Source organism: Rhopalosiphum maidis, chromosome 3 (genome assembly GCF_003676215.2).
Source record: "Rhopalosiphum maidis isolate BTI-1 chromosome 3, ASM367621v3, whole genome shotgun sequence".
NCBI classification, from domain to species: domain Eukaryota; kingdom Metazoa; phylum Arthropoda; class Insecta; order Hemiptera; family Aphididae; genus Rhopalosiphum; species Rhopalosiphum maidis.
In genome coordinates this window covers 63285185-63302942 of record NC_040879.1, presented here as the reverse complement: position 1 = coordinate 63302942, position 17758 = coordinate 63285185, and the positions used below count along the sequence as shown (strand labels likewise).

Sequence of the window (17758 nt, the reverse complement as noted above, 5' to 3'; positions counted from 1 at the left end):
TGGGCGGATCGGAGGGGTGATAGTGGACGATCCAGTATAATATTTCAGTTTATAGGTGGAAGCAGGCGATGAAGTGCGTTCTTTTCGTACCAAAAACTCAAAACTCGGCGCACATATATTACAATAAATATACATATATATATATATAAATACGTGCGCGCGTGCATAACTATATGTGTATTAATAACACGACGCGCGCGCCCGCGCTTGTAAAACGACGGCGCGCGATAGTCGCGGCCGCGTCCAGTCAGCGGGGCGCCGATCTGACGGAGCTTACACGCCGCCGCCGCCGATTGTTTTTCAGCTCTCGCGGGACGAGAAGACCGGCGCGCACGACGGACGACGACGTTTTCCCATTAGACCCCCGCGGACGCCGTAACGACGGCCGCGCAGCAGCACGCCGTCGATGAGAAACCACCGCCGTCGTAGTTTACGACGGTCGCCGCCGCCGTGCTGCACCGCGCGCACGCACACGCCCGCGATTGCGGACGCACACGTTTTCACAAACGGATCGGCCGCGAGACGGCGGTCATTATTATTATAACGACGTGCGGTGCAGCTATTCGGCGGGTTAGGTGCCGCGGTGGATGCGGCGGAGAGCGGCGGGTTATTATTATTATCATTACTCGTCCGCCGTTATTTGTTGTTTGTAGGCGGCGGCGGTGGTTTCGGATTTATACATTATTCAAACATAAAATACGTACAAATATAATATTACGTATATATTATATTATGCACCGCCGACGCGGAGAGACGAACGACGGCCGATGACGTGCTGCACCGTGGCCACCGCCGCCGCTGACGGACGAGCGTTATTGCCGCCGCATAATATTATTTTACCGGACGATTCGGGCGCTCGCGCGCGCGCGCGCCCTCGAAACAGTACGCGGAGCGCGGTCTCAGCGTGACACCACCGCGTTTACCTGCTGGACACCACCACTGCACCGCGGCGTGCGCGCACATTTAATAACGAGATTTCGTTTAAGGTTATATTTTTTTAAGTATATATAATAAATTACGTAAAAAATCGATATATACGCACGCTGCGTATATACACTATATTATAATATTATGCTGCGAGACTGTGTATATATAATAATATAATATATGAATGACAGGAAGAAAAAAAACTGTACGTAAATTAGAAATACGTCGTCCGCGTGTTTTCACATAATCATCGACTACACGCGCTGGGGTCTCGGAGATCATGACAGTTGCGGGTGGGGTGATAGAGAGCACAAAACAATCCTTTCGTTTATGCGTGTATATACATGTATAGAAATAAATTATTTATGACAGATAAAGGTACATCACCCGAACGGGTATCTCCATATAGGTACGAGACGTGATCACGACTCAACGTTATTAAATACTGACGTGCAGTACAGTGTGTCGTTAACTATATTATTGGCACCACAAATCTTAGTAGATTTACGTCGAAATGCTCTATCGCGCGGTATTACCATGATATACAGTTGTGAATTGTTTATCAATTTTGTAAACTTTGTATCGCAAACTCTACGTAACCTATACCGGCCGCCTAACCCGTGCGGTGTCATCACTCATTTTTTAAGCTCCTCCGAATTCGTATTATTCGTTATAAATTACAAATTAAATAACTTGTTTCCCGTGTCCAATAAATTTAACGGGTAAATAATTTATTTAAATTAGAGGTATATGAAATACACTGAAATATTTTTATTCGATAATAATTTTTGGATTAAATAACACGATAATATTCACAAATATCATTGAAAATTAATAATACGCCATGTTTTACATATTATTACAATTCACTATCACTAAATTCGAATATTATCTGTTATTTTAAACAAACACTTTTGGTGACATCTATACTCCCTTCCTATATTATTTTAACCTTTATCGCGTGATTAAAAATGATATATAATAGTAATAAACCTTAATAGATAGTGCGAGAGCACTTACCTTTAGTGCTATCGTCGTCTCCGTCACCGTATGGCTTATGCTGCTGTCGCCACGTCATCGTCCCTGGTACGCCCGCACCCGGCCGACGGATAGTGGCCACCGGAGTGATTGCGGTGCTACGCTGCAGTGGTGGCGTCAACGGGGGTCTAGTACTGGTTGTCGTAGTCGTCGTCGGTACGGCCGTCGTGGTAGTTGTGGTTGTGGTTCTTGTGGTCATCAGCGTGGTCGTCGTGGCCGCAGCCGTCGACCTGGTGGCCCCGGCTCCGGCGGCATCGGCAGGAACGGTACAGTTCTTACCATGCCAGGACCAACCGTCCCCGCTGCACTGGCAATAATAATCGTCCGGCGTGTTCAGACACTGACCGCCGTTCCGACACGGGTTCGGCGTACAATGGTCCCTGTCAATCTGTCAACACGACAAGCCAAGGCGTAAAGTAAAGAAAAATAACAGACTTAGTAAATATAGGTACAAAGTTTTCATTAAAAAATGTCATTTAAATTCATATGGAATGGAGATGAAAATGTACAGTTTCTTATATATTGTATTAATGATACGACGTTAACATTTATACAGAGTTAAAATACTTTTAATTATAATAATATGTTTCTTAAATGATAGTATGACTTTTTAATTGGTTAACCCCCTTTCTTGAAATTCATTAAAGTCTCTTACCTCACAGTTTTCGCCTGAATATCCCAACGGGCATATGCAGGAATAAGTCTGCTGCTGCTGCTGCTGTTTGGCAGTCAATCCACTCGCTCCTCCACCACGCCAACGTCGCAATGGCACGCATTCGCCACCATTTTTGCAAGGATTCCCACTGCCGGTCACACCGGATTCGCTGTCTCCACCACACGGATCGATTTGAGTTCTACAGTTTCGACCTTTAAACGACCAAAATAAATATTAATAACTATATGATATCAATAAGCTGCAATATACACTTATTGGTTAATCTTAAGTTTGTTTTACATATTATAAATATATAAAATATTTTTACACGATTGACCTAATTTTTGTTCGATCGACCTCATATTTAATTTGATTTATTTAACGAATGAAGACCATTTTACAAAATGTATCAATTTTACAATATTTTTAGTATCTATGTGTGTTAATAGCTATTTTAATGGTAAACATAAAGAAATGCATTTAAAGAGAAATAGAAAATTAAACTAGAATATGATGATCCACAATATCGTTCATCATTAACCTTCTAAGCGGTTCGTTGGCATTGAATTTGTGGGGCATATTAAAAATATATATTAATATGATTGCTATGTGATAAAAATTTAAAATTAAACTATAAAATATTATATTTTTTTGAGATCGATTTGGTCCACTCGTATAAATTAATAATCATTTCCATAAATTACATGATGGTTACATTAATTTTGAATACCAACATGTAAAAGATTAATTTTACCACAGATTAGCTGTAGAAAAATCTTTTCACGTCTTTTCACTCGCTTTAGCCAATGATTTATTATTATTTTACTAGCTGAAAGGTACGGTGGATTATAAAGTTTATGGATTGCATTTAAAAAAATATAAATGTAATGAAAATAAACCAGTAACATACAATTATACATTATATATCAATAAATTATTATTTTCATAATTATAAATTTATAACTATCCAGATAATAACTAAAATCAATTTTTTCAACAGATTTCGTGGATTGTATTGTAAATTAATAAATTATATTGCTCTATAATAACAAGAATATAAGCTATGTCTTGTTAATGCCTAATTGATCTATGAGGCACTCTTTCTACCCGGCAAAGTGGTCACGCATATTACATAAACGAAAAACACGGCATATTGTGTAGTTATAATAGAAACTAAGAGTAATAAATTTTAACTGGTACAATAATTTGTACCCGCAACAATCTCTTGGTTTATGACATTATTATTGCAAAATTGTTTTTAACAATTTTCATCACACTGCGGTTTTATTTATTATTCGTATGCTGCTACTACTTAAGTTTGCGTGTGAACAAGTATTGGCTGTTTTATTGTTCAGGGTTACGTGTTAGATCCACGCCCTCGCGAATCACGCTACATACACACCAACAATTGATTGCTTTTACGCAAACCAGTGAACCGCCCAAACTGCATTGCAAAATAATTTGCCTATACGTGGCCCCTTAAAACCCATTATGACAAACAAACCTCCCTTTGACATTCTTATCACAATACTTTATTATAAAGCATTCTTATAGCACCTATTTTCTATATAACATAGGCATATTTATAAAATGTATTATTTTCATTCAGCACGGTGGGTGGAATTTTATGTATAATATAAACTATAAACTTAAATATTAATTTAATATCAAAATACTATAGTATTAAGGAATTTCAAACTCTAGTTACCTACTAACTTATTATTTATTATATTATATTACTAACCAGTAAAGCCGACCGGACACGCACACGCGTATCCCCCGATCAAGTCCAAGCAAGTTCCGCCATTGGCACATTTCACGTCTGGTCCGGCGCAATCGTCCACGTTCACAGTGCATGCCAAAGTACCATTGTGGCCATCCCTAGAACCCGTCATCGCCGCTGCCGTCGTCCAACCCCTTCGACATACACATTCTGTGGTCGCAGCGACGTTACTTCCGCCACCAGTCGTTTTGCATGGCACGGCATTCGGACCACACTGCTGCTCAATTACCGCAGTTTGCCGTTCTCTATGCTGTCGCTCACATTCGTCCACGTCTACGATACAAAAGTTTATGATGTTTTTAAGATCAACAAACGGTAAGCAAAGGCTCGGAATAGTTATCAATACTATTGTATACACAGTGATGCTGTGAAAAGGATTATCAAGAATCAATCACCTTTGTGGTTATTAATGGAAGGTGAGTGGGTGAATAATGAGCAAACAGTAATGGTTTAGTACTTTACTACTTGATTACTACTTATTATAACTAATATTTTACTATTTACTACAACAATTAGACACAAATATGACAGTAAATTCCTTTATCGGGTTTTGGGTAGGTGGATGGGTGGGATATTAGCCTCTGAAAACTTCCAAGTTTGTCACGCCACTTTGTACACCTTGTTAATGTCATAATATTATGATATATAAACATACCTATTTCGCATCGACGACCACGCCAACGATCGTCCGCACACGCGCAACGCCAGTCGGCCACCAGGTCAATGCACGATCCTCCGTTCAGACACCGGGGTGGTTGAGTGGCACACTCGTCGATTTCTGTGGAGGAACACATAATAAAAACTTTAATTGACTGCACATTTTCATATAAAAGAGTACAGATTATAAATTATAATATCGCGTTAATATTAATAACATGTCCATGAACCCGATACGACAAAGCTTTTTAGACTTTATACCCATAATATTATTATATAATATTTTCATCGTTCAAATTTACGGCACAGCACACGTGCCTGCTTGAGTCGTCGACCGCCTCTTAACCCCTTTTGGATCCACTTTCCCCGCCGAACTATTTACACCTACCTCCTATAGAACTGAGATAAAACAAAACGTCGAAACGTTTTTTTTTTTTTTATGTGTATATACATAATATTATTTTTCTCTGGTCATCATCATAGTGTACAGTCGTCGTAATTATAACACGATGCACATGTGACATACCGAAATGTCATCGTCGTCATCGTCCTGTCGCCGATGCCACCACCATAACTGCATATATATGGTTTAATAACGTGGGCGCGCGACGTACATATCACCGCTGCTGCCGCCGACGCTGTAATGACTTTGCGGATAAAATAGCGGTGGTACTCTTGGCCCCGCGTGTTTACCATAATAACAATAACGACGTCTCGGGACGACACACACGCAACAAACCAAACCAACCAACAAACAAACAAACAACAAATCGTCAACGACAAGTCCTTTCTCTTTGTGCGCGCGCGCGCGCGCATGTAATAACTTCAGAATTGGAATTTTGAATAATAATATCACGCGTGATTTAAATAATAATTCGTCATCGTCGTGCAGTGGCGGCAAGAACCCCTCGCCGCCCACCGGACCACTATCCGTAAGTATACGCGCATACACGTCGGACGACGACAAAAATCGTAGACGAGTACCCACTCGAAGATAGCACCTCCTTACCTCCTCACTCATAACTACGTAGCATCCGACAGCTCATCGGGCACTCGTCGTTAAAGTCTCTCGACTACTGCCGAGGCGTTTTCTAAAGATATTCGCACACGTCGTATAATCACAGCGATTACTTAAGATAACACATTATACAAACACACTGATGTTTTGTTCTAACGCATCTCGTCTCGATCACATCGTTACATGCAGTAGAACCAGAACTACAATACTGTATATTTTATATGATTAATATATTAGGTATATATTAGAGTTAATTGACCTGTTATAAAATTTAAATATGACGAGAACATATTTTATCTGTGATCAGTTTTTAGTTTTTTCCTATATACATATTTTAAGTAAGTTAATTGCTTATTTTAATAAACTAATATCCTATTAGAATTGGAAATACCTCGTTTTAAAATTAAAATATCAAAAAAAAAAAAAAAAAAATGAACGAAAGATTATCTTTCTCAGATAATATTCTCATTATTAAATCCGATAATTGAGGGTCAATTAACTCTAATAAATATTATATTAAATTTATTACTCATGTTAAATATACATATTTACTAATTTAAATCAATAGTAGATATTGCTCTTATTTTATCTAATGTCTATATAATAGGTACATACTGAGAAAACAAACCTGCAGTGTGTAGTATATCTGTGTACATAATAATATAAACAATAATAGACAATAGTGACATAGAAAACAACCAACTATATCAATACGGCGAACTAGTGTAGTATAGTACCTATCGTGTATATTTAGTATTTACACTTCTGCAGTGAATCAAACATTTAAATATATAAGTGTCTCATGCTACCATTTTCATATGGGTAAACATTAAAACACGCTATATACCTATTATATATTAATTACAAACAAATATAATTATATATACAGGAAGCTTCTAAAGTACATTTTTTTTCACTTAATAATTATAATAGATCCTTCCTTGGTCAGTTACCATAAAAATAAAAATAAACTCATTCTAACCTTAACTCAAAAATTGTACCCATTTATATCTAATCAAATAAATATAGATTATGGTAAAAATGCATAAATTAATTGCAAGTTACTAGAAATTATAGATCCAATTGATTACGTCGTTATTTAAGTATTTGCATATAAATAATCCTATATTTCTATTAGTGAGATTAGCATATTAAATGCATTTCATTAATACAAAATACAATTTATAATAACTTGTGTTCCAAAAAAACCATGTTTTACATTTTTCTAGCAAATATTTTTTGATTAAATTAAATTAAAAAGTTAAACCATAAAGTTGACATAATACGATATTATTAAATATTATAATATACCTAGTAAATAAATTCAAAATATTTATTACTTTTGTATGGCATATTAATATATTATACTATTGCTAATACATTGCCCGTGTAGACATTTTGAATTTTTTTATTATTTTATTATATGAAGTTACTTCGAAATTGAATAATATTTGAAGTGTTGTCTAAGTATAATATAACCTACAAAGATATCAAACATGTAATAATTTGTGTATTTTACTACGAGCAACTAAACAGAGATCACCGACCAATTATAAAAACTTAAAAATTCCCGAATAGAATTTTAAAAGGTTACCGAACCATAGCAATACGAAATATACAGAGTGATGTATCACAATGATCTGACACGTTAAAATGTAATTCTAATGTAAAATTATCAAATCTCCACGATACATCGTGTAGATCGGTTTAAATATAGATATGATGGTAGTAAATAAAATATTGTATAAAAGATGTGTATCGCGAAGGCGCGCGTGTTTTGTATGTTATACCTGTATTGCAGGTGCTGCCCATCCAGCCGGGCCGACAATCGCAATGGAACTGCTTGGGCACTAGCAGTGGCGCAGATTGAGCAGCAGAGCCGAATATCGGCGCACCGCCGGCCACAGGACCCGATCCGGCTCCACCGGCACCGCCGACGGACGCGGCGACCGCGTCCACGGTACTGCATTTTCCGCCGTTGGCACACGGCTCGGTGGCGCACGGGTTCAGCACCACATCGCAGTTGGCGCCCCCGAACCCTTCGGGACACGTGCACGTGTACCGGTCCGGGGCTGTGCTCTTGCACGTCCCTCCGTTCAGACACGGTTCGTGAGTGCCGCAGTAGTTCAAGTCTGAAACAGAAAATATAACGCGTTCAAGCAACGGCAGTGATAGGCAACAACGCATAAAATCGTATAGTATAACATTATCCGGTGTACGTGCAACAGGCGCGCGCGGGTTTTTCGGCTCGGCCGCTCGGCATGCTGCACCGCGACGTTCACCCGGAGCTCGGCGGCCGTGGCACGGTATAGCGGTATATGTAACTGCGGCGGTTGGGGTGTTGCCGGACACGACGGCGATAAGTAATAGAGGGACGGCTCGGCGCGTATAATCGGTAGGTAGGTAGGTAGGATGATATTATTATACGTTGTGCGGCACTAGACACGGTATTTTTCGGTGCGGTATATAATATATATATTACGAGAGTACGACGACGACGACGACTACGACTATACACATATCGACAACGACGATTCAGATTATTGTAATTACAACGATATCACGGCGGGTGCGTGCAGGTAGTTGTTGTTGTTGTTGTTTCGGTGCGCGGTAGTGGGGTGGTGGTGTAGTGGCCGTGTGGTAGTGGTGACGGTGGCGGGGCGGAAGCAGGGCGGGTTAGTGTTTCTTTTTTTTAATATGTATATATATACACACACATACGCTATCCGCTATGTCCGTGTGATCAATTCGTCGACGAGTAATAATTTAATATACTCAGTTGCAGAGCGGTGTAATAATAACCATACCTATAGATAATGCGCGGCTCGCGCGCGACCGTTCGCCGGGTCTCTCCGATCGCTAAGCCGCTGCCGCCGATGAAAACGAGTTTTCTAAAACCATGAGGCGGTGGCGGCGTGCGACTCTGCTCCCCGCCGCCGTTGTGCAACGACGACGACGACGACGACGACGACGACGTAGAATCGTGATCTGACCGTCCCAGAATACGATTACGCGCGCGCGTGATTATTACCCGCGAAGCGGCGCGGTGCGAGCAAATACGGCTTATACATACCTAACTATAATATTATTATACATACGCGTACACATGCAAGTAGGTGGACCGACATATATATATATATATATATAATATTATGTGCTTATACGCGCCGTGTATGGGATAGGTGGACCCGTGTGCGAGCAAGTCGAAAAACCTAACCGTCGCGCGTCTTGCGTATTAATAATAATAATAATAATATTATAATGTGTGTTGCGCGGCAGTCACTGTTATTATTATATTACACGGCACTGTCGTTTTGATTAATGCGCGGCGGCAGTGGCGAGCGCGACCGACTGACGGATTTTTACGCGCGCGCGCGCGCGCTCGCGGGTCCTATCGGAATTCGCGGTGTGCGCGTACACACGCGACGGCCGTGCACGATAATCGACACGGCCGCGCGACGCCGCCGTCGAAAGCGACAGTGTTGCTGTTGGCCCGCGGGACAACGGCACAAATAATAATATTAATATAGTATTATTACGTACGATAACGTATATTATTATTTCATTAGCGTATGCTATAAAACATTGTCTTCCACTGATAATCGACTATTTAGATAGTATATAATTAAAATTAAAAAGCAGTTTTGGTGTTTTAGCGTACGACGGAAACGGAAATGTAATTATACATTTATAACAAATTATGGTAAACACTATACTATCGCGCGGAACAACGACACCGCCGCGACGGAACAATAATATTATCATAACGAATATTTTAACACATCGTTGCATCAATAATAATATATACTATGATACTAAAAAATGGTGAAACACGCTCCTAAACATAAATAAAACCTAAACCTTTTTTCTTCAAAATGTGTAAGGAAATAAATAAATAATTAATTAAATCAAATGTTTTTTTTTTGTACAATACAATTGTTTATTTTTACTATTTTTTGTATACTTTATATCATTATTTTAAATTAAATTACTGAAATAACCACGATAAAAAAAAAGAAATAAAGATAAAATACCCGATAAACACGATGTTCTGACTGCATAAGGAGGAATATAATACCGGAATGTTTTTTATCTATCGACAATGGTAAATACGTATATAGTCACACGGCAATAATTTTTTCCCTCCAAGTATTTTTTTTTTTTATTATTATTATATATAATACATTATTATTGTTATACCGTGTTTCATCATAATATCATATGCATTGTAAATTAAAAAGAACTATTATAATGAAAACTAATTAATTAGTAGAATAAAGAAGCAAAATAATTATTATATATCCTAAAAAATGTAATAAATACCTATATACACTCTAAAGTTTCTAAATTTGTTTAAATCGTTTTAAAATAATATTTAATAAATAATAATTTAAAAAATATACTTTACTCCGATAAACTATTTCTTGCACGAAACACATATACGTGAAAAGTACTATACATATATTATAAGTTCTGTAGTAATATTATAGGTATATAATTATACCGAGACCATGAAGCACTTTATTATTATTATTGTTATACTTTGCACGATAGTTGGCGCCTATATCTTGACGTTGACCTTATTCATATTTCATTCTATCGAGAATTCGCGACTAAAAAGGTCTGAGTTGTCTTCTATATTTATTTATATACTCGTATATGTAATAATTATAATAATATATAATATATAATATAGATATATAGTAAATATATTTACTATACACTATTATAATTATATATAACAGCGTAACAACTGACGTCACAACAACGTAATATCAAACTAGATATCTATCCTTAATTTTATTTACGATTTATCGTATATATTATCATAATGATAGAATGTGTTCACATTGTACAATAAATATTAATTATTCAAAATGTTATCAGTGATTTGTATTTAGTAAATAGAGTACGATATTTATGAATGAAGAAATTAAGTTCTTCTACTAATCAAAATATAGTTGTCAAATTTTAGGACCACTTATACTATTACTTATACTTTTATTCTAATAGATCCTTTGTTTAGTATAATTAAAAAAAGAGAAAAACTTTTATCCCCGAAATAAGTTAAGTGTGTTTCCGACGATAAAACGTGTGCCTATAATGTATGTTTTATATTGCAATATACCATACATTAGCATTTGAAATACCATCATGTTTTAAAAATATGTTTACCTATCATAAAAAACTAACATTTCAAATGAACAATTACTTTTTAATTATAAAAAATATTATAAATTATTATTTATTAAGCCTCTAAATTACAAATTAATAATGGTCGAGATATAAAAATATTATTTTGCTTTGGATTGATTGTGTGATGATAATACTTTAATAGTTACGTAATAATAAATTAATTTTAAATATTAGGTATAGTATAATAAAATTAATAATATAATTTAAAAAAATATAATATTTATATAATTTCATAGTATACGGCAATAATCGAATAATAATTTAGCGATGGCAATAAAATACGCGACGACACGATGTCGATTGATCGATGATCGCAAATTATGTGATCAATATAATAATAATAATAATAATAACAATGGTTATTAACAGCAATAACTATAACTCGCTCCCTCCTCATCTACCATACCAAACGACTACTAAAAAAAATAATAAAAAACTTTCAAACATCATTATAGATATATAAATGTGTATGAATAATATATTATGTACGATACATATGTATATTATTTTTATTGTGAAAAGTCAATCGTGCGGTACCACCACCGTCATGTACACTGCGAGTACTATAATACATTAATATTATATTATAATATACGAGTTATATTATGTATTATATTGTTAATAAAATATGTGCTATAGCTATATATATTTTTTTAAATATATAACACAAATTTTATACGGTGCATTATAAACGAATAATGGGAAACGAAAAAAAAATATTTATGATTATATTATTATACTATTAAATGTGATAATTTTATGAGTTTTTTGAATATTGCTACATTAATTTAAGGGTATGTAAAATAATTATTGGTAAGTAAAGAAATTAAATGTTGCTTGCAGATACTACATTTCTAAATATATGTTTTTTTTCTGAAGCAGCGGTGCGCGATTATTACATGAGCCCACCAATACTACTCGATAGTTAAAAATGCCCATAAAAAAAATCCAACGTTTATAATACGAAACGCGCGTAACGAAAAATGACGACGAGGACAACAATCGTCGCGCGGAACCGATTATAATTTTTATGAGCTCGAGGCGTCCCCAAACCCTCCCAGCATCGCCACAACCATCACCGCCGTTTTATTATTATTATTCCATCTGACTTTTATATATACATTTAGACTATAGGTATACACTTTTTTTATCGAACCAAGCTGTCGATTGAAAACCATCGATATTGCCGCCGCGCGGTGGGTGATTCGATATGCACCACTAATCATTAAAAAAAAAATCGTCACAATCGGCGAATGGACTAAATATACATATATACTATCTATCTGCTGTAATATAATAGTCACCGCCTTGAAATCGATTTCAATAAAAACAATAATAATCAGGGCTGTGAATGTTAAAAAGCATTAATAAAAAAAAAATAAAATCAAAAGTGTACACACCTATATCTTTATATATTCGATAGAAAATGCACTAAAAAATATGCAGTTTAATAGATTTACGATATAATAAAAAAATCATCAATACGTAACGCAAAAATAATTCCATGTTAAAAATACGAAGCATGCGAGATAAAATGTCTTGTACACATTCTTTTAATTAAATGAATGGGTAAAAATAATCCAAATACCGCACTATGACTCACAATCGACAAAGAAGATACTATATATATAGGTATGTATAGAAGTACAGGTATATAATATCATCGTTGGGAGTTGGGACTAACGTTTGTATTGATTTCTTGGTCATGATTTTGATTTCTGAATAAGAAGCGAAAATATTTATGCCCGCGCGGTGACAGATATATAGATTAAGATATTATAAGGTCCAGTCAAGCGTTTCCTTTGGCGCCAATAATTTACCTTTCATAAAATGATAATATCCAAAGTATAAAATATTCGTACTAAGTATAATAGCCGAACCCTAATAAAGGATTAATGGCGAACAGGTTGTTAGCGTCACGGCGTCGCGCATAGCCCAATACCTATATAAATCATAATGGCCAACCCCCAGCACGGCAGCACCGTTTGAATGTCAAAATATCAGAATTCTTAGAACTATATAGTATTTATGTTTATCAACAATACTATCTTACAGCGACATAACATTGGACACAGTTTTCAAAATTAAACTGAATAATATAATATTTCATATAAATGATAATATTGAATTGCTTTATGATAATGGTAACAAACATAATATGTCTTAAATATACATACGAATACGGTATAATGTTACATGCATTTTCTCTTCATAAAATATTAATTTCGAAACACTTACCTTGATCGCATAAAATGCCTCCCCAGTTTACATCGCATATGCACTGCCAAGAAGTTCCGTTACAATATCCGTGCTTGCATCCAGGATATGTCATACACTGATCGCACAACTCACCCTGCCAACCTTTCCGGCACCTATTTTTTTTTTTTAAACAAAAATATTTGTATAAATACATAAATTTACAAATTTGACATTTGTAATTAATAGTAAATATTATAACGATAACCAACAACTAGGATGTACCATCGTGTTTGGAAGTATAAACAAAAATATAACATCCAATTGATGAATCGTGATAGTTGTGTGCTAGTCACGAGTTTTACATTACCTATTAACTAATTAGAGCAATCGATTTTAATTTCTATAAATTACAAAAGATTATTCAAGTATGAGAATTTTTTTAAACTAACATTTATTCACACTAACCTATTACAGTTTTATTTATGTACGAAATATAAAATATACCTAGTATAAGTACCTATAACTAATTTAACACGTATATTTTCAAACAACAATTTATAATTGTTATAATTTATAATAATACAAAAATGAATAGGATTACAATGTATATAAGTTGTATGAAGTTAATATAGAAGAATGACATGAAAAAAATTGTTCTCTTCTCAATAATTTCCATGTAAATTAAAATAAATAAATAAACCAATTATTAATATACCTATGATATAACCATATTCTTCGACTTTTCAATATTTAATATTTTTGTTACATTTGTTTATTTAAAAATCAAATTAAAAAGGTACACAAAATGTTTCGTAACGGAAAAAAATGAGTTCATTTAATTATTAGTTGTTGACGTGATTAAAAAGGAGAAGGTCACTCACGATTCGACCATACAATTATAATTGTCATACATAATCATATAAAATGCTCTAGGCTTGAATTTGATTATGAAAACTATTACAACTGAATTTATTGCAAACTATATCAAAATCTTATAAAAAATAGCTATTCAAACCGTTCAACTTTACTTTAATTTTTTTTATTAAACATGTTATTGTTGTTAAGTTAAATACTACATATTATATTGTTCCAACTTAAATTAATTTCTTAATTTTAACGTATTTATATAGAAGCAGAGAAACAATTATTTTAAGATTTCAATGATGTATATTATGTATTCAAGGTAATTATTTTTTCAATACCCCTAAACCAAAAAATATAAGGGATTTTTATATCTTTTTAGCGTTTAAGATTATATTTATTAACAATTTATTTTGATTTTGGATAATATATATGGATTTGTTCTTAAAATAAAAATAGCTATTTCACAATAAAATAAACATCTACACCAAAAGAATTGCGTTCAGCCAACATTTTTTCCTTTTTCATAATAATACAGACATCATATTGTTATTATCGTACTTCTATAAGCTATAAAAGTAATATGGTAGATGATAAACTTATTATTATGTACCATACCGGACTTGATTTACGTAATCTTATAGGATTATGCGAATAAAATCCAAGTACCAATAATCTTTATCTACAGAACCTAAGCGAAAAACGAGGGCTTACGCACAATTTTTCAACGACGACTATTATTTTCAAAGATACTATACATATATAAAAAAAATATGACATTTATGATAATAATATTGGTGTTTTATCTTTATTATAGTCGACGCGCTGGGCTTGGCTGCAGTGTTTTATTGACGAATTTCGAATCAGCGGATTTGTGAGAAACACGCGACCATGCTGTCACGAGTAGGCATATTATAATAATAATATAAGAATATTATACAATATTATATTCGGAGAATGATATCGTATCGAATTAATTAATAAAAATAATATTATAGTCTCACGCGCAGCGCAGTGACCGCCGCCGCCTGCATCATCCATACCATACGTTATATGCACGCATTTCGTATTCATCGGACGCCGTTGTGTGAGAACTATACGGGGCTTGCAGACTACACGACGAAATTCCGCCGCCACCGATGTGTTTATTAAAATTCGGCCGGCGTACTCCCCCGCCGACGACCACGGCGAGGACGTCGACGACGGCGACGGCGAGCGACCGAGCCCGCTGCGATAACTCTCGAAAACTCGCCGTTGTTTCCCACGCCCCCGCCTCCCCGGACCCCCCGAACGAGCGAGGGTGGCGGGTCGCCGGACTGTGCGCTGGCCAGAGTCCAACGACGACGAAACCGTACCGCTGGTGACTGTACGGCGTCGTGTTTACGATATAACATTATATTATATATATGCCCACACGGTGTTTTTCATGATTCGAATACGCGATGATGAGTCCGGCGGCGGACAACAGATACGGCTTGCTGAAGAGGAAGGGGCTTGAGAGGTGCCCCGAATTCGTTTTGGACATACCTATACGAATGTCGAATTTGATAAATTTGTTTTTAGCCTCATGTGTTATGTCTTGTCGATGGGGTAACTGCAGGATTTAAACCACCCACTTCCTATACACGCAGGTATAGTTTTGTTACGCAAACACCAATGTGGATCTACGCGCCGCAACAATACAGCGGCTTTTATTTATAGTGTGTTAGGTACAGATAATTTTATATAATAATAAGGGTTAACGCCAAAGGTCAATGCCGAAGCGAACAAATAATGTTTTTCTGGAATTCCATTAAAAGTACTTATATTGATTTATGCGAATATAACGAATAACGTTCCACTTCACGAAATCATGAATGGTTTTCTAACCCGTTACACGTCCATATACGGAAAAGCATTCCATACGTTTTAGCCGAGATGGTACTATAATATAGTGCGGCACTGATTGTCAATGGTTACCCATTATACTAAGGGTGGTCTTTATTGTCATCTCATCGTTTACGTGCATGTACGCAACAGTGAGGAGCCTGTGGTGCGGCAATAAATTACAAGATTTGTATATAAGCTTTATTCTTCAGGTAGCTATACTACAGTGTTCACGATGAAGAATCTTACAAAAATGACTGTCCAATTTTACCGACAAAATGTTTGAAATACTGAAGTTTTACGATATATAGCGATCGGTATAAATATAGATTTGATATATCCTTTTATAATATATAAACATATAGGTACACATACTATGATAGCGATAACCCTAACGGGAAGAGGATATACGCTACAGGATTCATTTCGGCGATCACTCTGTCACATATCTAGTTGCGCAACCTTTGTATTTTAAGTCGGTGGCCGAACAGCTATTGCCGGTGAACCGCTTTATATCCTCTTTCCATATTGTATTATCGCCAACGCCTCATTATCGACCATAATATAACTGTTATCATTAACGGCAACGCATTGACGGCAACACACCGAACATCGAGGTCGTCGTCATCGTCAACATCGCCGTATATTATGTATAGTAATATATTATATTTAATAACCACGCGTAGGTTTTTTTCGATATAATTTTAAGTGTATATGTATAACGATTAACGACTACTGTATAACTACAATACGTATATAATAATATACTTACTCGCAATCTCCGGGAGACTCGCACTTTCCGTGTGCGGGATGGCATCCGGTCTTGCACACGGCTGTAAATAAATATTTTTAAAAAAATGTGATTATTATTATTAAATTAACACTAAATAGTGAATCGTTCATAAATAATATGAACGTGGTGAGGAAGTAAATATAAGTAAATCAAAGCACTTACCTATATCGCACGTATCTCCCTGCCAGCCGGGTATACACTCTTTCCGACCGTCCGTGTCACCGCACGTATAATGACCGAACCTGTCATCGCGGGGCTTACAGAGTTTTGTGCAATTTTGTCCGTAGTAGTTGCGATCGCACCTAACGCGAACCCGGTACGCCATGCGAGCGGTATGGCCCAGGTACGACAAAGCTTTCCACTCATTTCCGGGCAACAGGATACCGGAATACGTGGCCTCTTCGATAACGGACGTCAAGCCTGCAGGAATACATATCATTAAACTATGAGTTACAACTTGATAATAAAAGTGTTTCAATAGGTTTAACTTGTTTTGTATGTTTATTATTTCACGACTATAGTAATTATTTTATAGTTCACGACGTTCTAAATTTACATAAAATTTGTGCAGACTATTTAATAAATCTTTTGGAGGATATCTGGATATCCGAGAGCACGACTGGAGACTTTGATTTATTTTAAACTAGATAAAAGTATAAAGATAAAAAGAGTATATAAGGGTTTAGTTTTTTATGTTTCTTAAATGTTTAAGTATAGTTCTTGTCATGTATTGGTATACCTAATATATAGTTAGGTACTTACACT

At 35.7% G+C, this 17758-nt stretch overlaps 1 protein-coding gene across 1 annotated transcript in view; it reads right to left on the bottom strand.

Moving 5' to 3' along the window:
• LOC113556650 overlaps positions 1-17758 on the bottom strand; it is a 51370-nt gene that overhangs the window by 5152 nt on the left and 28460 nt on the right. Inside the window, exons 4-11 of the mRNA XM_026961734.1 lie at positions 17156-17413; positions 16973-17033; positions 13513-13646; positions 7869-8210; positions 5059-5181; positions 4365-4676; positions 2621-2832; positions 1948-2353 (exon numbers count right to left, since the gene is read on the bottom strand). Of these exons, the coding sequence (XP_026817535.1) occupies positions 1948-2353; positions 2621-2832; positions 4365-4676; positions 5059-5181; positions 7869-8210; positions 13513-13646; positions 16973-17033; positions 17156-17413 (1848 nt within the window). The remainder of the gene's footprint in view (positions 1-1947; positions 2354-2620; positions 2833-4364; positions 4677-5058; positions 5182-7868; positions 8211-13512; positions 13647-16972; positions 17034-17155; positions 17414-17758) is intronic.